This window comes from Amphiura filiformis, chromosome 19 (assembly GCF_039555335.1).
Source record: "Amphiura filiformis chromosome 19, Afil_fr2py, whole genome shotgun sequence".
In the NCBI taxonomy this organism is placed as follows: domain Eukaryota; kingdom Metazoa; phylum Echinodermata; class Ophiuroidea; order Amphilepidida; family Amphiuridae; genus Amphiura; species Amphiura filiformis.
This window is the reverse complement of record NC_092646.1, coordinates 35,751,997-35,778,964: the sequence shown is the minus strand read 5'-3', so window position 1 is coordinate 35,778,964 and position 26,968 is coordinate 35,751,997. Positions and strand designations below refer to the sequence as shown.

Here is a 26,968-nt window from a genome sequence, read left to right as displayed (position 1 = left end):
CACTCCGTCGGATTTATATAAATATCTCTTTTAAGTTTGTCCTGACGTCAGATAATCATTCCGAAACAACATTCTTGTGGTAGTCTCTATTGATGATAATTAGAAATTGAATAGATAATCATGAGAGGCATTGAAATTAATGAGCTATCACATTTAGGATAATTCAATTAAAATTACTAACGTCAGATGTGTCAAGGTAATTAATGTTGCGCTCTAAAGGTGACGTCAAAATGAAGTCAGAGATGTTTAAATAGATCATAATAGTTTATACCTGATAGAAATGAATGATATTGCTCACTGCAATTCTAGAATAAAATATAACATAATTGTATTGAAGAAGTGTAAGGGAAAATGGAAAAGAAGAATGTTTTAATCATTCAATCATTCAAGGTCATGAGCACGAGTGGGAAGTTCTGCTTATTGTTGGGATTTCTCAAATTTAGTTGTTAGATCTTTCAAATGCGCGCGTACACCATTATAGTTTTGTGCTGTTGTTTTCGGGGCCTTTTCGGCATGTTTGTTTGATGTAATGTAATACCGTGTCATTTTTAAGTAAAGCTGAACGATGATGGCGATATGTACCTTAAGACTTGTTTGCATCTTTACAAGGGGTAGACACTTGTTTAATAGTATTAGAACTTTAGAAAAAATACTAACAAAATGGCAAGGGCATTTAATTTTAATCATAAAATGTAAGGAATAAGTCATGATTTGGCTGATTATATTTAAGATATATGTTTAATAGCGCCCTCAGTTTTCACACAAAAATTACCACAAAACAACAACAACAACAAAAAAAAAAGGAAAAATTTGATAAAGAAACGAGAATCTATCTTTAAAAAAAGCTTTAGAATATTATGTGTAATTGTGTATTAGTGTGATAGCTGTTGGTATTGTCCAGGTCTAAAATTGAACATTATAATAATGTTAGAAAAATTAATAAATGATCATATCAAACAACCGTGTGGCGTTTTTATCAGTGACGACCGTGAAAGCATATTAGAGCAAAATGTATTCAATTATTACCGTCAATGACAAATATTTTACCAACTGTCAAACGGATCATCTGTGTGATTTCTTGCCCATTGCTGACTGACAAATTGAATTCTTTGGATTCTTTTATAGGTAAATGGTTTTCATCATCATTCATATTGATAAGAGAAAAGAAAAAACATGAAAACGTTTAAATGAATATTCTTTAATTCCTTAAACAAAAATAAAAATATATAAATATGTTAATCATAATTATTTTGATATTGATCATAATGATAATATCAGTATAGTTGCTGAATTTGTTTAGTAAACTAGCCTCACTGTACACATGGTACAGGAGCAGCCACACTCTGTCCCCAATCTGGTAGGTATTTACGAAATAAATGGCGGAGATTTACAAAACAAATTATACAGTATTTATTCAATTAGAATTGATAAGCCTACCTACGTCCCAAACATGTGTAAACATTACAAATATACCAAAAGATAAGGTTTGAACAAATTGACCAAGAAAAATATTGGACAAACTCATTTTAAAAGTTCGTACATTACGGCATTAACCAGTGTAAATTTATGTTACACTTTCCACTTAGGGTCATTTGTTTAAAATGAGGTCAATTACAAAGCACTTACACTCATTAATTACTAACTTAACGGCTCAATTACTGACATTAAAAGTACATAACATGGTGTGTATTTCAAGTGTGAAAGGTCTGTTGATTCAGTTATAGCGATTTTGTTCGTCTAATTCAGCTATGAAATAAAACAAAAATCAAAACGCAGGAAATGTGGGTTTTTGTCTTTAAAAAAGTGTGTATAAAAATTCGTTTAGGATAGGTTATGACTAGAGACATTTCAGTTAGTAAGTCAGCTACACTTTAAATAAAAAATAGTAAAAATTTCTCAATGGTGAGTAAAAAGGGAACAGAGCAACTAAATGAGTCAAATAGAACTCAATGTTGATTAAATTTTTACTCAATATGACGAGTATAATTTAATCATCATTGAGTTCAATGCATTCAACGGTTGTTTGATGGGATCATTTATTAGTTTTTCAAACAAAACATCATGTACAACCAAATTTTAGGCTTAAACAGCTAAATGTGATATTATGCTAGTGTATACAAATGCTTTTGAGTCATTCTCAACTTTGATTTCCCCTCTTTTACAAAATTATTCACTTTTTTTTATAGCTTTTTCGGATATAAAATATCTATTAATGACAAAATTGGTGGCGCTATTTAGTTACTGGAAATTACTCTTTCAAGCTTTTAATACAGATAATTCCTTTTATTGTTTGATGAAATATGTTTATAAAATTTCCTTGTTGCTTGTTTCACCTATTCCAGCTGCTTTAGCGGCATTATTAATCACATACCCCTTGCAAATAAAGAAATATGATTTAGGATAAATAGCGTCATCTATAGTTTGCATTTAGTTAATAATGAAGCCAATTCTATATACATCAAACAACCGTGATATTCATATTGTTGCTCAGTTTCCTTTTTACTCAACAATTGAGTACTAATTATTTGCCGTGTAGCAATCTTGATTAGTGAAGTTGCGGTAAGTTTTCATTAGGCTAGGATTAATACGTTCTTGTTAACCGATTTAGCAGGTAGGTTCATACAAACATGGTTAGTAGGTTTTAAGGTTTACTATTGTTCTTTTCCCGGGATTTATTTAGCATATTTATATCTATGTCTACGCAGAGTCTACATGTTACGCCATTAAACACTGGCTAACATTTACACAACGCCCAAAGCCCAAAAGTTGGGCTAACTATAATCATGATAATTGTCTCAACATCCAGATGGTCTAGACCTGTCTCTGTTTCAGATTTGTTGGTGGTAATGATCTATATAGTTGATCATATCTGGTTTTTGCGTCAGCCCAACACGACAAAGAATGTCAAGACTTCACTGTAGATGATCTTCAGATTGTCTGACTGTCTCATGTAACATACCCGGTAACATCACTTGATATTTGCGAAGTGAATGATGTCAAAGGTCATTTATGTAATGAATATGTATCGACTTCAACATCCTCTGTAACATCTCTTGATATTTGCGAAGTGAATGATGTCAAAGGTCATTTATGTAATCAATACGTGTCGACTTCGGTGTTGCCATCACAAAATCTCATACAATAATAGTAATACATTTCAAAATAGGAAGAAAGGAAAGAGAAAGAAGGTAATTTCGAGCGAAATAATTCCATTTACTGTAACTATATTATTAAAAGTGTCTATCCTCCCTCTAACTGCTGTGCCAGCTATCTCAAACCGATTCAGCATTTTCTACACTTTTAACCCTCGTTCTGCGCTGAGCCACTAACAAGGCTTACGAAGAGGGAGCGGCCGGGGAGTGGGGGTGTTGTAAACCCCAATTTTTCTATTATAATCATCAGTATATTTGGTACCAATGTTTAGGTATGGATCTCTTCTATCCAGTGATACCAAAATAAGTACAGGCATTCTTTATGAAGGTCATAAACCGTTCAATTTGGTACCAATATTAGATATGTTAGGTATCTAGTGATACCAAAATAAGTACACATTCCCTATATACGTCATAAACCGCTAAATATAATACCGATGTTTATATATGCGCTCTTTTAGCCAGTAATACCAAAATAAGTACAACATTCTCTATAAACGTCATGAACCGTTAAATGGTTTTTTTTCTATCTGGTGATACCAAAATAAGTACACATTCCCTATAAACGTCATAATCCGTTAAATATATATAATACCAATGTTTATCTATGGTCTCTTCTATCCAGTGATACCAACATAAGTACAAGCATTTTCTATAAACGTCATGAACCGTTAAATTTGGTGCCAATGTATATAGATATGGGTCTCTTCTATCCAGTGATACAAGCATCCCCACATATTGTTGCTATGATAATGCAATCACGCCCAAAATGAGGAAATTCTGGCTATGTACAAATAATAAGCAAACGAACATGCAGTTTTCACAAGATTTTCTCCGGCCTGAATATGAAACTACAAAGAAAATAGTCGATATCTCTTTCAACAATTTTACAAGAGTGAAACGAAAATCATGGATTTGACTGTAGAAACCTATGGTAGGGCTCCCTCTGTCATTTTGGATGGTCCTACGCTCAGGTAAAATGCTATCACTAAAATGAGCGCAAACGATTAGCTTAAGGCGTTTGGACGTAAATGTGTGCGTTTTTTATGCCGGATAAAAAAACATGATGCAGTCATGTCTACAGTAGAATTCATCTCGACCTTTGCAGGACTTAACCCCATTAAAAGCTATTAAACCAAGATAACACTCATTGAAACAGCTCAACTGATTAAATCGGATCTTCTCTGGTTGTGCACAAGTGACTGTTTTCATGTGCGATATCGCAATAAAGCTGGTATTCATAGCTTCAGTTGGGTAACCGATTACAAAGGAAACGAAAGGAAACGAAAGGAAACAATGTTATGTGTGGCTTTGTTCACGAAATCAGACAATGTCGTGCTTTTTGTAAACCAGCATTCTTGAAAATGAGCAACATAATGATTTTTGACTTAACACGGTTTAGAAATAATTTCTTCATATTTTTGGTGTTATCTGTCGTTTACATGTCCTTCCTAAAACACAAAAGTACGACCCTCTCCAAACACCTAAATTAGCTAAAAATTTAGGACATGTTACAAAACTTTATTTTCTAGAACCTATTTAGAATAATTTAAATGTAGCTTTTACCGGTTTTTTGTGGCATCCTTCAGAAGTGAGCGGTCCGATACCAATATTTTCGGTCAAATCTCCATTCAAATAACACGGGAGTTGGCTAGCTATGCCTTGCCCTCACTCATATTTTACAAAAAGTACGACCATTTCTGAACATCTAACCTAGCTGTAATTTTAGGTCATGTTAGAGAAATATATTTGCTAGAAGTTTTGGAGAATAAATAAAATATTGGCTGGTTATTTTTCACACAGTGATGTTAACTAGGCAAGTGTCCATTCTCCCAACATACATCATTTGTAGGGGTCACGCGTCAATGGTGAGATCACTGTGTATTGTGTATAGGAAAACGGACAGTAACTGCAGTATGAACCATATAGAGGGTTGGTATGCTCCCCTCCTTCGTAGTACTAGAGTTAACCAGACATAAAGATGTAAAGGCAGACATTAATAAAAAAAAAGAGGAGAAATGTGATAGGAATGTGATAGGTATGACTATATTAAACAAAGCTTTATATTTGAGAAGTTTCATCTCCATGAACGTAAAAGCTCGTAGTTTTCACGGTGCAGTATTTACATGGGCGTCCATCCTGATAATGACATGCCTCTTTTTTGTATCAAAATGAAATATTTTATTCTCCTTTCAGCCACTTTTTTGTGCAATTCAAGTCAACTCTTCCCTCCCCCATTAATTTGTAAAACCCCGTCTACAAGCATATAGTGTGCTTCTGATGAAAGCTACATTAATCCAGTCGCCATTATGGAGTTTGAGCAAATAAATTACGGATCCAAGCATATACAAACAAGTATTATTTTAAGACCGATCTATTGTATTGGTATATTAACGCTTGCTTCCCAATTAATTAAGCTTTTATAAAAAAAACACTATATATGCTTGTAGACGGGGTTTTACGGTATTATAAGGTAAGCGTAATATTATAGTATAATTATTGAGCTAAACTAAATTAACAATGTATGTAAACAGCGCCCTCAATTTGCACACAAATATACAATTTTTTGAATAAAAATTACAACAAAAAGGCAGAAAAAGATGAATAATTTTATAAAGAAGCGAAAATCTACGTTGTATGTATTAATAGCTAACAAATGTGTTAAAAACATGTGTATATTAGTGTGATAACTGTTGGTATTGTAAAGGTCTATAATGGAAATTTATGTAATGTTTTTTTAGAAACATTAACAAATGATCGCATCAAACAACCGTGGGCAAGGAAGGAAATATTTTATTTGAAAATCTGCGCAAGAATCCGGTGGGAGCAATATTCCCAGCAATGTAGTCTTTCTGTTTATCTTTCCTGGTAGCAAGGCATCACATTTGTAGAGGCTTTACTCATGCATGCTATGCACGGTATGTTGTCCACGGGTTCATATAGCGGTTATTCCAACGGTTACCGTTAGCTAAATACTCATTAGAAAACCAAATATAGCTAATATAATATAAACACCCTTGGGAAAATCTCAGCCAGTTTATAATTAGCAACAAGTAAATTAGCTATGTTGAACTTCGACACAGTATCAGCTGAGCTGAAAGCGTTATAAACTTGCTCGAGATATGCCTATTGTCATTTGAAATGTCTATAAACAAAAACAAAAACGGGTTTGTATTAATTATCAAAGTATATTATACTAGTACAGCAATGTTTGATGAACTAAGTAACATCATTTGCTGTCGAAGGTTATAACAATGATGTTTAACATTGTTTAAATCAGCCAAAACATTCAAAACGTTATCCTGTGCTTAGAATCGACATTGTTAATGTTATAATTGTCCACACAGGTAATGTGAATTTCAAATACGGTATTGTTACCTGAATGGGTGGCTCCATTTGAAATGTACACCCCTTGCGTGGGAGATTAAGGTCATATCTTCCACAGGGGGTGTGTGGATTTTGACTGGACTAACCCATTGCGTGTTCAAGGCAATGCAATATAAAAGCAAAGATTGTCCCCTGTTCAAATCAATAAAGGCGAATCGCATTAAAAAAAATACAACAGAGTTCATGCGTATAATTATCGAGTTACACATAATATCACTGACTATACTCCATCCACCATCAGTCGCAATAAGTTGCATATTCTAAGACATCTGTCCTACGTTTGACCTAATCAGAACACCTACAAAAGTATGTGGATTCCTCTCAAATATTACTGACATATGCAGTCACGCAATAAATTGCATATTCTAATAAACCTACGCAACATTCTTACTTTCAAGTTCCCATAATCGCCGACTATACTCCATTTCATCTAATCAAAACACCCACAAACATTGTGGAAATGCGCTATTGCATTTAAAATCAACACTCCCACTGTGGAAGATGTTGGAAATATCTGCCACAAGGGGTATGAATTTCAAATAGAATGAGCACATTAGGCAGCTCCATTTGAGACTCACCCTCCCTCTATGGAAAATTCAGGTTGAATCTTTTCCAGAGGGTGTATGAAATTGGAGCTCTCTAATATGCTAATTCCATTTGAGATATATACTCCCCCTGCAGATGATATTTCCAAAATCTTCCACACGGGGAGTGTGGATATTAAATGGAATAGCCCAAAGGAACTCCTCTCAAAATGCTACTGACATAATCACCTAATAAGTTGCACATTCTATAATTAAAGACAGAGATAAATGCAATTTATCGCGTCTGATGTCACTGTCAATTACGATCCTTGATTGGTTTACACAGGTTAATCAGCGCGTAGATCTATCTGGTGCTGATCGGAGAAAAGGAATAGCAGCAAATGGCGAAAAATTACGTACTTTTACAAGGCAAAAATCAGCTTTGCTAGGCATTGTGGACATGGTGCCTTCACCAAAGAAAGTTTCTTACTATAAAGCCCTAACTTTTGAGCTGGTTTGCATGTCGAAAGGTGCAAAATCAACAATAAGGCGCCCGGTTATAAATCCGCGTTCAGCAAGTCATCATCACGACACTTGTAAACAAACCGTGCTCGAGTTTGATTGACAGGTGACGTCAGACGCGATAAATTGTCTTTATCTTTGTCTTTCATTATAAGTAATCTATTTTTTTTAAATTGTCCTCTTTCAGATTGAAGGCAAGAGAGACCCAGAAGTAGAAGACAGGTGCAGGCAATTCATTGAACATCTCACAGGTGAAAAAGTAACCAGCGCAAAATTCGAAGATGACCTGAAGAACGGTGTAGTTATTTGCAAGTACGTAAAATAATAAGTATTTTGCTTTAGAGGTGTATTGCAAAGAATATGACCATTTCAATTGAAGCACAAGATTTGGTTTTTTAAAACAATTCCACGCTTTGAAGCACAAGTACCTTGATTCTTGAAGCTTGATGGAGATGAAAATGTGTATTATTCAATCAAAAACTTTCAAACCAAGTTAATTTTTAATAATCATTCTTTTGTCTGTAGTCTTGATTAGCTAAATGTTGATGCCATTTACCAAAATCAAAGTTTGTTTAAGTGTTGTGCATCCTTAATCATTGCATTCCTATGGCATGTTTGTTTATGTGATGAGCGCCCTTGAAGTAAGCTAAACATAGCCTGCAGCCCATCAATCACATGTAATTTGGTGCCGAATTTGGCACTGGAGGCTGTCATCTTGGTTTTTGATGTATTGTAGTGTAGAAGCTCTCGGTAAAGACACAATTAATCTTTACCTGAACCAACATAATTAGTATTTGTGACAAGAACAAGAAGAAGAATAGCAAGTGAAGATAATAAACATCATCAAGATACGTTTCAGCTAAAGTGTATCCTTGGATTTGTGATGATTTGTGTCACTTTTTGTTGTTGGTTCCGAGTCATCGAAGATTGTATTATTTAGTACCAAGCTTCTGCTAACCAGGGGAGCAAAGCAAGTTTGCCCCTACACTAAATGTTTTAGAACAGGTAACAGAAATATTTAAGAAAATAAGATTTTTGCAAATCGCAACTTTTATGATACAAGCAACCAGTAAATGCCTGATCTTATAATATTAAATTAGTGATTTTTTTTTTCAAACCTGACACCTTTGTAATGTATACACATGTCTCAACTTACACCTAAATGGAATCGGCCAAATTGGTTGTGTTAGCAGGTCAACAGAGCAATTTTGACATAAAGTCATAATTATGACTTGATGTTCGCCATAGAACTCCATGTTAAACGACCAAAATAGCCAGTGGGATTTCTTTCCCTATACCATGTTATTTAAGCTTAAATAAAGGCTTACCCTATAAATAAAGGGTAAGCTTAAATAAGCTTACTCTTTTTCGCCAGTTATTACTACTATTATTGCAGCATTTTGGGTAAAGAAGTAAGACAAAAAAAATTGACGGCAATCGTACATTATGGCTATAATTTGTTTTCTATATTTTGCGTTTATTTAATCTTCGGTTTGATTATATTCTACTTAATATAGTTTTATCAAAACATACAATAATTTTTAACGATACTATGACAAAATCATGAAAAGTAGTGCGTAATAAACGACTTGCTTGTTTGGAAAAAGTGAGAAACGATACGTAATCCTTTTGAAATTACTCGCATAATTTCATCCAACAACATGATAAATTCTAATTTAAAATTTAAAGATATTATTTTTGATTTGTCGTGTGTCTTCTTTTGAAATTCATTCTTTGTTTATATTTGTTTTCAGTTACAAATTTCATTATATGTATTTTTGTTTCTCACACAATATTTTGTTTATTTTATTTCCTTTATAAATGTTTATTTGAATGAGCAGAATGATAAATGCACTGATGCCAGGTGCTATTAAGAAAGTAGAAACAAGTAATATGCCTTTCAAAATGGTAAGTGACATCAGGTTGATAGTGACAGAGGACACTATTATCGTGATAAAACGACTTCATTTTGTTTGTCCACAACATTTTACATCTCACTTACAAGAGATTGACGTCAAAATGTTAAAGCTTGGCGCGTGCGAGTATTGAACTAAAAATACGATGCATTACAATTTTATTTCGCGTTATTAGCTCAACGTGTCAAAATCGTAATTCGTTTTGATAATCTTATCCAGAACATTGACACTGTCGTGACAGTTTGAACAGTTCTATTGTACTGACGATATCAGTGATTGGTGACCCACCGTCTTGTTTCTGTATAGATTGCGAGTCACCAGCCACTGAAAACGTCAGAAGCCTACAACTAATTAAACTGTCATTGTCAGTAGATATTTACTGGAATTGGCTAAGTCGTGATAGCATTCAAAAATATACAAAATCAAACAATATATCTCCGTATCATTTATGATAACGGATCACATGTGTCGGTTTGTTTTAGAACGTGTTGTTAAAAATGTTTTGGGCGAACATATTTTGAGTTGATTTCTCAAGGTAAAGTGTGTCCTCTGCAATGCGGTTTATATGTTTAGGTGCCATTATCAGCCTTAGAACCAAAGTAACGAGATATGATGGCACACTTTGATGCCTCAACATAGACGTGGCCACTGATTTTCAACCACATCAGCAAACAGCTAATTTACTGTTACAAAAACACAGAAGAAAAGAAATGTCATGTCCTTGAAAAAGGAAATAAACATGATGAATTGTGTGATTGTGTACACATGAAGGTATTGAGCACCATGCCACATATCTCGTTCCAGATACAAAGGAATATCATGTTTGTAAATACAATGTAAAAGCTCGATCGTCTTCGATTTGTGAAACATGATTTCCTTTGTGTTTGATACAACAGGTTCAAGGTGAAATAGTGTAGTGTACTTATAGTGTGTGTTTAGATGTGTCTCAAAGTGCATACTTTATGTAATCAATCCTTTAGATTGATCAACGCGCTACATCCAGGAGGCGTACCCAAGATTGAAACCAGTAACATGCCATTCAAACAGGTACAGTTGCCATGGCAACAGCATCGAAAATTTACCCATTTGGAATCGAACTTTTACGATCCTTTTTAACTTGTTCTGCGCATGTGCATCACTCTGTTAATTATTTACTGGTCCTTTCAGATGACTCTACTTATAACTAGACCTTGAGGCTTGAGGTTATAGGTCACCATGAACTGAACAAATCCTAATCTTAGACCCAGGATTCAATTCAAACCATCCCCTCTATAAATTAATCTTGAATGTTTATGTGGAGTTAAATATCCTATTGAAATAAAAGAGAGAACCATACATCAAAGAAAAGAATGCCACTGATCACTCTCGACAAATCAAGTGAACAATTTTCCTGTCAGCCGTTAGACCGATCAAGAGAAAGACAATTCTTAATCCACTCTAAACTGCCACTAGACGTTTTTTTATATTTCATAGCATTCAAGATTAAAGGAAGTCTCCGGCAATCACAACATTATGCTTTAACCATAAAATTAAAAAAAAGAGCCGGCTCTCAACACGCGATATTCAAAATTCACGAGCCGAAATTGTCTAGGGCAATGACGTCATGGTTATTTGTGCTCAATTGTTGTCACGCTTCATTGCCACAGGCAATTTCGGTATCCGGGAAATTTGAATATCACGTGGTGAGAGACGGCTGTTTTTATTTCTTGTTAAGGTCAATATGAGTTTGTTTTAATAATAACACGTGATTCGTGCTTGATGATTATTTTTCTAACGTATAATGCACAATGTTGTGATTGCCGGAAACTTCTTTTAAAAGATGTTCTGTTATTATATTTGCTGTTTGTGTCTATTAACGTGTGCCACTCTAACCGTATCATGTGAGTTTAAGTATGGTAGCATTATGAATAGCAAATGTGCGTTTAATTTTTGTGTGCTGTTCTGTATATATGCTATGTTGAGTGTGAAACACAGTACCGTATATCTTTTAAAACTTAATAGCGCTACCGGTGCCCTGACATGTGATGACTCTTTAATAGCGCTACCGGTACCGATCAGTGGCTCTTTCTACAATACCTTGGAGATAATATTGAAGGTTATAATGAGCATTTGCATAGTACTACCATTGTTAACTTGTACTTAACTCGCGTCTGCGTAGTTTACGTAGTAAACCACGCAGACGGTGATGAACAACGGTGAAACATGACTGAATTCCTAACTAAAATACGATAGCACTGTGCAGATGTTCAGGGCCCGGATTCAGGGTACGCTAGAACGAGCCAACACATCGGCACTCTTATCGCCCGCCGCATCGGTACTAGCGGGGCTATTGGACCAAACTAAATGTGGTACCTGACTTATTTATATGAAAAAGAGTAACATTTTTGTCTAATAGCTGCTTTGTCGTTAACAATTATTATCATCATTATCATCATCATCATCATCATCATCATCATCATCATCATCATCATCATCATCATCATCATTATTATTATTATTTCTTAAAACCGAGTAAAAGTAATTCGAAGCTATAAACAAATTAACATAAAAAAATAAATTAATACCTCACCGCAATATGTAACATTACAATTAAAACTATAACCAATCAGTTTGTTTGAGCTTATGACCTTTGACTTACCGGATGCCCTGGACCGGATGCTCGACTAACTGGAATAAGGGGTGCAGTTTTAGAGCAATAAGTGGTTCAGATTATTTTTCAGTAAACAGAGCATCGGGGGGGGGGGGGGGGTTACTGCAGGTCCCGGGGGAAAAATTTTCAGAGTCAGGAAAAATTATGTTTGTCGTATAAAATTACCCATGCTAAGTTTTGTTTAATTATCATCATTTCCTTGTTTGCTCTAAAGACAAAAACAGTAAATAAACCTAATTGTTAAACGTGGGAGACATTCACAATTTGTAGGTAACATGTAAACAATTGCAATGGAGATTGTTTACTAACAGATTGTTTGTGAGGAGATACCAGTGTTAATGAAGTGTCAATTTGATAATGCTAACACTTTACACTGTTAGAACACTGTAAAATATCCATTGAATGAAACATTTTACTAAACATTGGGTAAATTTAACATACATTACTTAAATTCACATTTATTTTAATAACATCGGGTAAAAAATTACCTACCCAACCTACCGTATGTGGGTTGTTTACCCGGTGCCCAGCGATTAGGTAAAATGACACTTTTTTACACAAGTTGAGTATTTTTTACCCAATGTTGGATAAATGTTTTACCCAGCGGATGTATTACTCATTGTTTTAACGGTGTAGTTGTCGTGTGTGTTAAATGAGGCACTAATATTTTAAACAATATTCTTGGATATCTATTACTTAACTTTCGCAACAAATTAACGTAGAGTTCAATATAATCAGCTACAGATGAAACTGTTCACAGAAAGTAACACTTTTTGTTGATTTCGACAATAGGCAATAAGATTGTACGGGGTGGGTCATTTTTTAAAGATGTTCTCAAGTTTATTCATCAAATATTTGGGCGAAATTGGTAAATATCATACAATTTGTATTAAATTTGGCTGAAAATGTGTACCTTTGGTTTAGCGATGAACCAAATTTCTGGGAAAATTGATATATGGATGGGTCCACATTCAAACTCTCAGCGGCACCCGTACATAAACCAAGCTTAAGTAACCCCTTGATTGTATAACGATCCCACCTGTTAAAGATATTATTCATTACGTAATTAACGGTGTTCTATTACAATGTCTTCATTGCTGTACCAACAGAGGGTGAACATTGAGAACTTCATTGAAGCCTGCAAAGCATATGGTCTGAAAGAGCAGGAGGTCTTCGGTGTCAACGACCTTTTCGAAGCCAAGAATGTCCCACAATTCACACAGTGCATAGTTGCTCTCGGCAGAAGGGTAAGCATAAGGCAGGGATCATTAACTTGAAGGGATAATGTTGTGATTAATACCGCATAGCGACGAACACAGGATTACTATAAACCGTTCCTATTATAACCCATAAACCATAAACGGTACGATGAACGCGAGGAGCGATTGAGGCAAAAATAATCGATAAACATCGCCCTCTAGAGTCTTTATTATAGAACAGGATAATTTATAGTAATAATGTGGTTTGTCACTACGCGGGAATCACAAGTTAAGTATGAAATGATAAATATCTTGTTTCCAGTGCAAGACGGTGAAATGTGCTTACCGTATATTTGTTAGTCAAGTTTCAGATGACACCGGTAGAATCTCATAAGATGGGATATTATATATACGGCGCTTTGCTTGTTTTATTCGTGACTAAAATTATGATCAAATTGACGGGACGCGGAAACATTCCATCTTGAGCGGCCACATGTCACGTATTTCTTAAGAATGTATACAAATCTAAAAAATGTCTAGCTACTGAACATGTAAAGCAAAATCTATGTCTGTCAAAAATCACGCATACGGCGTACTAACAGAATTAAGGTAGGTGTGCGCCGGAGGTGCGCGTGAACCACAAAATCGGAATGGCATTTTTGTTTCGTTGGTTGCATCTATTTTCTTTTGAACGAAGCATCAGAACTTATTTTGCTCAGTTTTTTGCTAACCGCACATTCTTTCAACTGCACACACTTCTCTTTTAAAACTATGGTCAGATTTTTATATGTTCACTTCTTTCATGAGCTTTTTGCATTTCCCCTATTTGCTTTGTTATCCACGCTTCCTGCTTTTTCTTTTCTTTCACAAATGATGCATACATTAAACACTTATATGTTACACTTTATAGAGCAATCATTCCGCTACAACAGCCACATACAATATACACATAGGTAGAGCCTATGATCCTTCTTGAAGATTATGACAATGTTGTTTCCCTGTTTTCTCTCTCTACCTGCCACGTATACAGGCACAGGAAAACCCGAGTTACAACGGTCCAATCCTTGGGCCAAAACAATCCCATGAAAATGTTCGAGAGTTTTCTGATGAGCAGCTTGCTGCCAGCAAGGGCGTGCTTTTCGCATAATTTTATTATTGTTTCCGGTGTATATAAATCCGTTTTGTATTTAATAATCTTTTAAATTTAATAACGGCATGAGCTTCACTAGATTTTTTTTTATTTTAACTGAGTTGTATACGAAACAACGAGAGCATTATCATTATCGGACTGAAAGTCAAGAAACAGTTTGCACCTTTATGTCTGTTTGGCATGATGATGTTGCTACTGCACGAAGCATATGTCGGATAATTACTTCGCAATTATTTTAAAATGATGGTTCCAACCTCAAGAACTGTCTTTTGCTTCAATCCTGTATTTCATATATACATTTTATTTACAAGGCGATCAATCTACTTAATTTGGTTGTTCAATTAAGTCTTCTTTATAGATTTCAGAGCTAGATATATCTTTTTTTTAATGTTATTTCACACACCGGGATTAACGCACACATGGCAAAGTCATGATGACTTGAACAAACTGTTTGGAAGCCTCTTTTCCAGTAAATTGGCAATTAAAAAAGGAATGTTCAAAAACAGTAATAATATTTTTTTTTAATGTAATATTACCAAAATATAAAGAAAAATTCGAATTTAATTGAAGCAAAACAGATGAGGGCTATAATAGATGTGAACCGCATTTTCACACCCGCCTCTATTAGGGTAAATCAAGGAAAATGTTTTTTCTGGTTTGTCAAATTTTTGTACGAAATATCAACTGATTATGTTAAAAATGCCACTGTGAATTGTTGTGTCAATTGTTGCAAAAATCGATGGTTTTAACAAATAAAATATGAATATAATTATCTGACAAAACAGTTGATGTTTCAAAATAACTTGCACAAACTTAAAGTTGAACTCATTAATTTGCAAACTGTGCCAATAAAACCAAGTACCCAAGATCTTTCTGTTTATAAGCCCTGAAAGACCGGTACAGTCTCGTATAGTTTTGAATATGGTCCTATAATTATCTCATATCTTTTTTTGATATGACAACTTTAGCAGTTGAGCCTAAATCAGCCAATATCGGAATAAGCAATGTTGTTATTTTCTAAACGAGGGATGCTGTACTCAATTGGGCAGAATAACCCGAACGTCCCATGTTTATAACCATGTGGTACGCCCTCTATTGGGTTAATGGAATGAGTCTCTACACCTCGGGCTTAAAGAGGATTGTATTAATCTTCATATGAAAAGAGTATGAAATTTCTTGGCGCAATTTGCAAAAACATGAAAGAAAATGAAATGAAAAAAATATATATTATACTAATTTATGAAAAACAAATCTAATTTGGCACGATATTTCATATGGTAACTATTGTCTGAACCACGGTGTTGCATGACTATAATGTGCGTTTAAATCGCTTGGATTGGATGTTGCATGCTTCCAAATTTTGAATAAAGAGAAAACAAAAAGGTACTGTAATGTCAGTTTTATTTGGTTCAAGAAACAAAATTAAACGAATAAAGAAACAAAAAAATCGAACATAAATTTGTAAAAATTTTGTGTGAGTTTTAGACCAAAATATTATATCTTTAAAAATATTTAGTACCCATTAATTTTCATTGATTTTGAACATCATTGCCATGTGTTACATTAGATCCACTTTAAATAAAATTACTGACCTTTTTATAGGTTTCTTATAATTGGCCTCTTTCCGCCGTTGATGGCGTTTGGTTCGGCTAACTCCAATCAGGCCGGAATTAGCGAAGCGGAAAACTGAAAGCGAGGACGATTGTATAGATTACGCCATTAATGTCGTGAAGGGGTCAATTATAAGAAAAGAAAACTATAAAAAGTGGACCAATGATGTAGTTCAGACGAGATAGTCTGTTTAATAAAATCGAAAACTGGGGTGGGGGCATTTTGAATCACAGAACCTTTTTGTGTTTACTCATATTTCAACCCGATTGGAGAATGCTTCTACCTACAACCCTGTTTGCTATCGTCCAACCAGCAAAAAAGACAATAAGCGTAGGCCTATAACATAAATTTGTTAGGAATAAACATAAAGAGGTGCGAAAATGGTATTTTGCAACGGCTAAACGTACAATAATGGAATAATAGTTCAAAGCAAACCAGCGTGTTCGGACAATAGTGACCACTGATAATTCTTCCTCCTTTAGGTATTTATTTTTCAGTCTGCTAATTCTATTATTTTTTTCTGTCTTTATTAATATTCATGTTTAGGCTCAAATGAACCCGAGCTACAATGGGCCCCTTCTTGGCCCAAAACAAGCAACCGAGAACAAACGCGAATTTTCTGAAGAACAGTTGGAAGCTGGAAAATATATCCACTCCTTGCAAATGGGTTCTAATAAAGGCGCGTCACAGGCAGGACAAAACTTTGGTGTCGGCCGACAAATTATTACGGAAACCGATGAGGGCCAGCTTCCCTCATTCTGAAAATTTAACACGTGATATTACGTTAACATGGACAAACAATACATTGGAAGAAGACACGTGTTATCTTGTAATAGGCTCTTACTTGAGCAAAAGGAGTCAAGACAATCCTGCTTTTAGAATCATTTTCCTGTATATCCTAAGTTGGACAATTCTGTCGTTCCTACAACATGATAATATCGTCATTTATGTAGTAGAGTGACGATTCAGTCAGCGACATTTATACATAAGTTGATAATCAAAATGACTAGGAGCACAAGTACTGTATATTTATAATATTTAAAAGCTGGTTGGACACTGAATTTTGTGCATCCACTTAATGACATGAACGGTGTTAATGAAATGATAAAGAACCTTTCCTTAACAAATATACATTATGACATATCACATAACTCCAATCAACAACATTATATCATCAGAGCCTACTATATATATTCTTCCAAACTGCACATACCAAACACCTTTTCCCATAGATGATCTTTCTGTGCATGTACTTGCTCAAATTACGGCACAAATTCTTTGCACCAAGCATCCTACGTTTTGCCTGATTGCACTGTATGTTTTTTGAATTTCTTCACATTGTTTGCATATTTAGATGTTGTTACTATGACTTTTTACCGGCATTTGCAAGTTACTTTCCTCTGCTACATTATTTTTGTAAACAAAATGAATCTTATCATGTCAATGTGCAATTATAATGGTTTACACCTACTTGAATTGCATCATAAATTGCTTGCACATACAAGGGTGTTTTAGCAATGAAAATGCATAAACGCTGCCGAGACAAATAGTTGACGTGTCAAAGGTCATGACACGACATCCCGTCAAAGGTCATGACACGACATCCCCTAAAAGGGGGCGCTGGTCTGTTGTAACTACTAATAAAAATTAATGATAAACGACATTTGTTTTTCAAATGTGGCAGAAATAGAACATGTAATGCCGGTAAAAAGTCTTAAAAGGTCTTAAATTCTAAATTTATATATATTCATTGTATTTCAAACAAAGCTGTCATTAAATGTGCAAAATCATTATATTCCTTTGTGTTTTTTAGGTGTCAGACGTATTACAAATATTATGAAAATACAAGCACGAGCATTACAAAAACAGATTACTATAATTATTAGTATTAAACAAAAGCTTATTGCATGATGCTCGTGAATTTTCTGCATGTTACGACTCCTATCTGTGCAATGTTTTCTTTGATCAGCATTTCATCTATTTAACACTTCATGATTACTGTACCGTCCTTATCGAAAAGAGTTGGGAACATTCGGTCGTGTTATACGTGTTCTCATTAATTCTTAGTCAACGAGGTCGACAGTACGGTAAGTTGACTATTATTAGTTTATTGCTGGCCACCCTCATTGCTCCACCATGGAGAAGATTTTCGACCTCCTCTCCTTTTTTCACATTTCTTCTTCCCTTTCCGATTTTTGTTTGGCCAAGGCGCTCTGACTAAGCACCTGGTTTACCAAATGCAATATTACTGCTCTGATCGCTTATAGAAAAGAAAGAAGTCATTAATAAACCCCCTGAGCACTACCTGCCGATCTAACATTGCCTCTGATTGGTCAATATCATGATATCTTCATTTCAATCACCAATCAGAATGGAGTTTTGCAAATAATTCACCCCAATTTTTTGGCGTGGTGAAATTATTCTAACAATGTTGCTGATTGGTCTAATTGATAATAAAAACTCCTTTTTGACCAATAGGCAGGTAGTTCTCACGGGGTTAAGAAACCCTGGAACATGGATGAACGGCGTCTGAATCAAACGAAAACGTTGCATCAGCATTTTTAATCTAGTATTTTTGTAAAATAATGTCAATGAAATGTGACATGGTCATTGTATTTTAGCATCAACACAAATAGCATTTGCAAATTGCATGATGTCTGAATGAACGTTCTGTAAGACGTACTCCTAAGATCGGTTTCAAAACAAATGAAAAGTGCACTTGTAAATTGGATGACTTCTGCAAGTCATAGCATGACACAAGTATTATTTATCTCACTACGTTACATCGGCCATCAAAAATTGTGCATTTTCACCTCACAATTTGAGTACCCCCATTTAATGCGGTGATCAATATGTTGTCATATAGCCAGAGGTAGCTGACCTGGATGTGTCAATGAGTTACACAAGATAACCTTTGGCAGCCATGTACCAAGAATATGTGGTATTCAAAATGTTGACAGTCTTACTATAGGGGGTATGCTACACTACAGGCACTGTCGGTATTACCATCGATTTCGCTTAAAGAGGCGGTGAAATGTGACATAATTTTTAAGGCACATATAACGTAGTGGTCTAAATTTGCTACTATTTGGATGCGTTATTCTCTGTAATATGCACGGTTGTTTCGTCATGCTTGTGCTTATGTCTTTAGTATAAACCACAATTTTACCGTATATAAATATAACAAAGAGAAAATAATGTATAATTTATGATAAATATGAAAGAATATGAAATATTAGTGTGGTTATTAGATTAATTGTTACCCGTGCGAAGATATTTTTGCAGAAGCTTGAAAACCAATGTCTGTCTTGAAAGAGGAATATTAAGTAATAAACTGTAATATTATTGATTAAAAGAACTAGCAAATTGTGTTAGCTTGACAAAATGTATTTGTGTAGTCGCTAGATATGCATATGTGAAAATATCATCAATGTATTTGGCTCTCCTAATAGATATTCACTCTGTTAGTATAAGCTTAAGTAGTCAACTAGTCTCATGGTTTTGAAAACAAAATAAGAGACTCTGTAATTTATGGATTCTTGTATTAATTATTCAGTTAGGTTAACTACGGATAATTAAGAATGCAGAAGACATGTTCATTTCTTAAGTACATTGAACTCTTTGAATAATTGTAGAGAACCTTTGGAAAACGAACACGTACAATATTTATTTTACTACAACTTCTGTTGTTGTTCAACAAAACTTTACTTCCAAAATTACTTCAAAACTAGATGTGTATTTAATGTGGAAGTTCCCAGATTGGCAATATATCTAAGCCTGTAAGATTAAGGAAAAATAATTATGAAATCTGACTTGACATATCGCGAAACCTCTGTGGTCTAGATACCGAGGACGTTCAATTGCTAATGTCACTCTTAGGTATTTCAGAAATTTACTATTCCTCAATGCCAACGCCAACTTCAACGCCAGTTAAATAAATTAGAAGTCACTCTGTTGTGACCGATTTTCAATTGATCTAGTAGTTAGATAAATTGCGGTTCTAAAACACAATGAATAATCCAATCTGACGGAATGAGCGAATTGCATTGTGTTTTAGAACCGCCACTTATCTAACTACTAGATCAATTGAAAACCAGCCACAGTAGAGTGATTTTTAATTTATTTAATTAGGCGTTGAAGTTAACGTTCACTGTAGAAGTTAGCGTTTTGTAAGAAATCGCAAAGTTATGAGCAATATAATAATTGTTGGAATAATTTTTGAAGAGGTTTTGTGGCTGTCTAGTCTTGTACCAATCATGTGTTTGTACTTTGCTCAATGTTAGTCAATGCTATGTGTTTAGTTAAAAATAAATCTTGCTTATTTATAATGCCCTTCTAAAGTGTCCTTACAGTGTCTGATACTTTGTTTTATGTTATATAATAAAAAGTGCATGATTTTTAAGTTTTGGCTGAAATTTTCTGAGAATTTTAGAATTGAAACATCACGTGGATGAAGAATTCTGCAACACTGTGCAATTAACTACCTGTAATAATAGAAAACACCGTAAAGTTTAATAAAATATTGTGCAATGTTATTTATTAAGCGTAAGTACGTCAACGAGTAACTTTTTATGGACATCTTTTCATATGTGACAATGAAGCAACTGAAGCTGAAACAGTAAATTGTGGGATAGGCTTTTATGACTGGAGTCCATAACATTAGTAGTACGTTTTTAGTGGGTTCGCATCGGACAAGTTTAGAACTGTCAAGCTTTTGTCAGGAGTAGCTATGACTTCTTCAGGACAAAGTACCGAAGTATGAGACATGTAGGCCGTCCCTTGCCTACTGATGGCTCTGAAAAGAACTTCGCCTATCTGCGTATGTTTAAGTTTTGGTGGCTCACTGAAGACCGCCCCTTGTCAACAGAGAAAAGTAAATAAGTGGTGGCTCTGAAAAGAGCCGTTCACTGAAGATTGCCCCGTGTCAACAGAGAACACACAGACCTCCCCTATCTGCTAATATAAAGGTTTGGTGGCTCTGAAATGAGCTGTTCACTGAAGACTGCTCCTTGTCAACAGAGAAACGAGGTCTGCGTGTTCTCTGATGACAAGGGGCAGTCTTCAGTGAACGGCTCTTTTCAGAGCCATCAATATGCTTGACAAGCTTGACAGTTATAAACTTGTCCGACGGCGACCCCGCTAAAAACGTGCTAATTGTCTGAAACAGTAAACGCGAGAGGCTCTTTCCTCATCGGACTCTTGATTAGCCTAAGGAAGTGTGGGCTGTGATTTGCCGATGGGAAGACTTTCAACTTTTGGCTAAGTTATGGCTATTGTACTCTGTTTTAAAACGAAATGTGTGAGACATGGTTAAGACATCGTTTTCTCTAAATACTGGTTGATTAAATGCTGATTTGCTTCCGAAAGATGTTAATGCACATGTGTTGCTTTTTTTCTTTGCACAATCAACATCTGTGATGGGACATTTTTATGCCTGCTATGTGTGCACGGATTTTGTTTACTTTTTCAAATATCGTCGGTTACAAACCGCGCATCCGTTTGAGTGGTGATAATAGCGCAAATTAAACAGGTCATCGGCGATTTTTAGAAATAAATGCGCGACTTATTGTCATAGTTCAACAGTTATAAAGCGCGTTAAGCGTTACTAGCGTCACTGATTAAATCATGTATCATAGCCCATGAGAACGAGCAATGAGCTTTTAGAGAACAATGAGCGACGACGTGGTAAAATTATGGAAACTTATAACAAACATCGCTGTTGTCTTTGTTTATGTTTTTCGGTACGTGGATGTGTAGGTATGAAGGGGTGTGTGCGCGGGGTGGGGTGTGTGTTTGGGGGGGTCCGTGTATTTGTGCTTATGCTATTCAGTTAAAGTTCATACACCCCTGTGGAAGACTTGACTTGTCCGTAATCGTGCTAATCTCGCACAGTGATAATTTCAAATATGGGTGACTCCATTTGAAATCTACACCACCTGTGTGGGAGATTATGGTCATACAGGGGATGTATGGAATTCAACTGGAATAGCCTGTAACATCAATTTGAACCGAACCAGTGTGTATTATGTCTTATTTGCGGCAATGTATGGTGTCTCTATACAATGATTACGTAATAATCGGTAAGTATAGATATGTCTGAAATGTATTTTGCAAAGTAACGCAATCCAATGTTAATATATTATCCCCAATTGTGCCGATACAAGATTCAGGTAGTAATGATGTCCTTTTCTGTCGCAACAGGCACAAAACAACCCAAGCTATAGTGGACCGATTCTCGGACCCAAACATTCTGAAGCCAACCCACGAGAGTTCAGCGAAGAGCAAATGAAAGCTAGAGAAGGAGTGCTTTTCTAAACAAATTCTTCACATTTTTAACAAAATATTGTCACTTTAACAAAATTTCTGGAGTTGTATAAATTAACATTTACAGTGTTATACATTTTCCTTCTTTATTTCATCCATAAAAAAATAACTCAATTCTAGCAAATACTGTAATCTGTGCGCTGATTGGCTAATTTTTCATCACAAGTTACAAAACTAACCAATCACAGCACGGGTAAGATAACAATACAAATTACATTTCAGGAATTAAATTGTTTTATCAGTTATAAAAAAGTCAATTCAGTTGATATCTATATGACGAAAGAACCTAATTCAACATCTTTCCTAATTGTCCCTACCGGTCCCATTTTCTGTTACATTTTTGCGTTACCGTGGTTACCGAATAACAGATCACATGTTGTACTAACTGATGTTGTATGTAATACTTTCTGTTTGAAAATATTCTCATTCATGTGAGTGTGGCGCCAACCGAACATTGTGAACCCATTTGAGTTTCAAACTACAACTAAGTTAAATACCTACTTCTGCATTACTTTCAACGATCTTTCATTCCGAGTATATTTTGCTATTTTGTATGATTGAATGACAATACCGCAGAACCAAACAATTGCATATGCATCAGCATCAGCATGTAGGCATAATAAAAATCCCTATTCATAATTTTTTCATGATATGACCATTGCATGCACCTTTTAAACATGCAAGTTATTTAAATGCAAGTTTTAAAGCATGGTGGTCTTTGAAATGGGCTGTTCCGTTTAATATTCACACTCCCGCTGTAGAAGATTTTAGAAATGTCTTCCACAGGGGGAGTATGAATTTCAAATGGAATGAACACATTAGGCAGCTCCATTTGAATTTCATACACTCTCTGAGAGAGATCCAACCTGAATCTTTCACAGAGGGTGAGTGCGTGACTTTTAAATAGAGTTGGTGAATGTATTCATTTCATTTGAAATTCGTACTCCCTGGAAGATATTTCCAAAATCTTCCACAGAGGGAATGTGGAGTTTAAATGGATTTAATAGCCCAATACATCGAAAGCATTGACTGAACGCATTGATTGTTCATCAAAAGTCATACCTAGATCCAAACCGATATCCAACCTAACTTGAATATCTGCTTTTCCACTGAGCTGTGTTACTATTTCTACAACTAGTGATATTAGCCATGTCAGTCAAAGAGACGGTTTAAAAGGTTATTTTCAAGGAATGGCAAATACGTCGGTTGTTCATTTAAAGAAAAAACAACTGGATAAAATCATCGACAACAAAACGCTAAAGCAACAATTAATATTTGTTGTTTTTCGGATATAGATTTCAAAAATAATAAAAGTTCAAAAATATGAAATTCTTTGGTTCTGTCTATGGGTTGTTTTAATAATGGCCTAAAGTTTACCTAGTAACTGATTCTTGTATTGCTTTCGTTTCGGTTATCAATCTTCCTTTAAACCTTTAGGCGCAGAACGACCCAAGCTACGACGGTCCCATACTCGGTCCCAAACAGTCAGAAGCAAACAAGCGCGAGTTTACTGAAGAGCAGATGCAAGCAGGAAAACACATCCATAGTCTCCAAATGGGCTCGAACAAGGGTGCTTCACAGTCTGGCCAGAGCTTTGGTTTGGGTCGCCAAATTCAGACGAAAACAGATTGAAAAGCTATAACAAGCGAAACCTAACTTTTATTCATCAATATAATTGTTTGTTTGTTTTTTCATTACTCAAGTTATGCCTATAGTATACCAAGTTACAATATACATTGAGAGTTTGTTTACTTTCACTCTTATCAACGTTCGCATTTGGTTGTATACTCTTGTTCTGGCTCTACTGAGGCATCGATTTACAGAAAGTCCAACAATAACAGCCATGCGGAAATATTCTTAAATAACAACATCATTTTCTGCTTGGTGTTATCATAACAATATTATTATTATTTATAATTACTGGACTTGTTTTTGATACTAATCAGCATATCTTGACAATTGAAAAATTAACATTTTAAATCACTTCTTTTCAGTTAAATATTAATACCAAGCATTTGGTAATCTAAATTAAAACACCACCTCAGATCTTATAATCAATATTACTAATCGGTTTTGATCATTGTCATAAATACATGGCTAATTTATTTTATGGAAATAAAAGTTGAAATTTCGATGTCAGTAAGTTGATGAGTAACATATTATTAGCCATGAATCACACTCCTACTTTGCTTTCAAACTACATGTATTCTTGGATAACAATCTACATCATAATCATGTCATTCTTTTATTTCTTGCACCTATGTTCCCAAAACGCATGCCATACCCCCTATGCTGCAATGGCCCGTCATTTTATTATTAGAATGTAAAACATCCTGTTAATCTACACGTGGAAGAACTTGAGAGAACTAACTTGAGCAACCTTAACATGTCCTCGGTTAGGCCAGTGTTTTATGTATGGTCCATTTACGTTACACGTGCGATACATAAAACAACACCCTTACGAGAGGTCTAAGTAAGGTTCTTTAGTTAAGTTTCTGGTATTGAACTGAGTTTCACTTAGGCATCAGAAACTGATTGCGTAACTTATTGCACAATTTTGTTTAGTATAAAGTTTATAAATAAGTAAACTTAAAAGCTACACATTCATACTTGAAGACTTGAAGATAAATGAAGACTTAATCCGCAACATTAAGATGTTTCAGTGAAGCTCATCAGCAAAATAATTATTTTGTCTTTTGTCATAAAATTACTGTATCGCCTCTTTGAGTGTCATGGACGTTGTCTTTTTATGGCAATATAGAATGACTAGAACATAAGTAGATTACAGAACTTTCTACATTCAAAATTGAACATAAAATAATCCTATAGAATCCGTTTATACTACAATACCGCAGTGGTATATAAGTCACTACATACTATAAAGTTTCATCATCGTATTTAATGTCCATTTAGTAGCTTAGAATTAAATGTGTATTACTGCATGGATATAATGATTATATAAATATGCTGAATATATGGACATAGATCAAACAACAGAGAACATATTTTTTGTGTAAATGTAATGCATAAAAGCTGCAATTAAAAAGAAATTAAAACTATTATAATAGCAGTTTTTGCTATATAGTTCGATGTAATGTAATGCCTAAAACATGGAAAAAGAAGTCGTGTTTTCATCATCAACGAGTAAACCAAGATATATCGCTGTAGTTTTAATTCCTTTTGAATTATAGTTGTTGTTATTATTGAGGTTGCGCCGATGTTGCGTTGATGGATAGCAAATTATTAATGTAGAATTGTAGACGCAGCTTCAGAAACCGATGAGCGAGATGAAGCCGAAATGTTTTTTGATATTTTACAACATATCAAAGCAATAAATAGGCCTAGATTTATATGCATATGTATACCTATGTCGGCTTAAGTTTGTAAGCATACAAATTTGGTTAAAATGAACTGTCTTTACCTTAATTTAAATAGAGAAAAAAACTGTCCAAATTTAAGTTGATCAGAATTCCATCCCAAACACTTCCAAATGTCACGTGTAATAGATACTCTGATTTTACAATTTGTGCTAAATGCCTCCCTTACTGTTTCTTGTTTCCGAACATGCTTTTGGTGCCATTTTATTACTTTTTGTTCTATTTTATGGCTGTCATCGTTAGTATAGCACAAATCATATGACGAGGAATCATTCAATGTTTTATCAATTTCTTGAGGAAATACAAATAATTGAAACGCCGGATAAACACAAAACTGTGTTGTAGTATCTACTAATAAAGTTTAATCAGGTGGTTACAAACTGTCCAATGTGAACTTCATCCATCACAGAACCCTTTAAATAACATTTAATGTTTATTATGATTATTCTTTCTAAATTTCACTTTCAATCCACCCTATAAATGTTTTATAAGATTATGTATGCTTCTTAATTTAATAAAAGCGCTAACCACTGTACGTTTTAAATATTGTGTAATGTATTTATTGTTTCAATGTGTGAATAATTATTTTATTGTGTTACATTAAACAAAGGAAAGCCAGGCTGCTATAAAGAGTCATAGAATATCAAACATATAGCATAAATATACAGGGTGTATCAAAATGATTGGTACTCATCAGTTTTAATGTTTATTGGAAAGTTTGCTTTTTCCAACATTGGATCTGTTTTATATGACCGGAATATCAGTTTTATACGATGTGGTTATAAGATCAGAAATTAAGGGGTACCAACCATTCTGACACAGCATAATCCTACAAGGCCCATTCAGTGATACCAGCGTAAGTGTAAACAATCTTAATTGTTTATTAATTGCCTAAAAGTGAAGGATAAGTCATTCAAAATGTCATCAGGTCGGAAATGAAAAATTTTGCAAAGAAAACAGCAATATAGACAAAGTTGAAGCCCCATTTTAACACATGTAGCTAGTACAGCTTCGTGTAAAATGTCTTATTGTCTGTAATACACAGCTTTCAGCTGAGGCTATGTTAGCACATCTATGACATCAACAAAGGTGCCAAAACCCGAATTTTTATGATTTTTACGATCCTCCCGATGAGCAAATCATTGAATGGGCCTTT

The 26,968-nt window shown here is 34.7% G+C and overlaps 1 protein-coding gene across 5 annotated transcripts in view; it reads left to right on the top strand.

The window, feature by feature from the left end:
* Window positions 1-26,356, top strand: part of LOC140141232 (myophilin-like) — a 31,610-nt gene extending 5,254 nt beyond the window's left edge. Inside the window, exons 2-5 of one of the 5 annotated variants that reach the window (XM_072163034.1) lie at window positions 7,773-7,897; window positions 9,427-9,493; window positions 13,261-13,398; window positions 23,873-26,356. In XM_072163034.1, coding sequence (XP_072019135.1) covers window positions 7,773-7,897; window positions 9,427-9,493; window positions 13,261-13,398; window positions 23,873-24,067 — 525 coding nt within the window. In that variant the 3' untranslated portion in view covers window positions 24,068-26,356. Of the gene's footprint in view, window positions 1-7,772; window positions 7,898-9,426; window positions 9,494-10,481; window positions 10,549-13,260; window positions 13,399-16,657; window positions 19,732-22,312 lie in introns of those variants that run through there. The other 4 variants (XM_072163033.1, XM_072163035.1, XM_072163031.1 and 1 more) reach the window with 4 other exon arrangements.
* The last annotated feature ends 612 nt before the right edge of the window (window positions 26,357-26,968 follow it).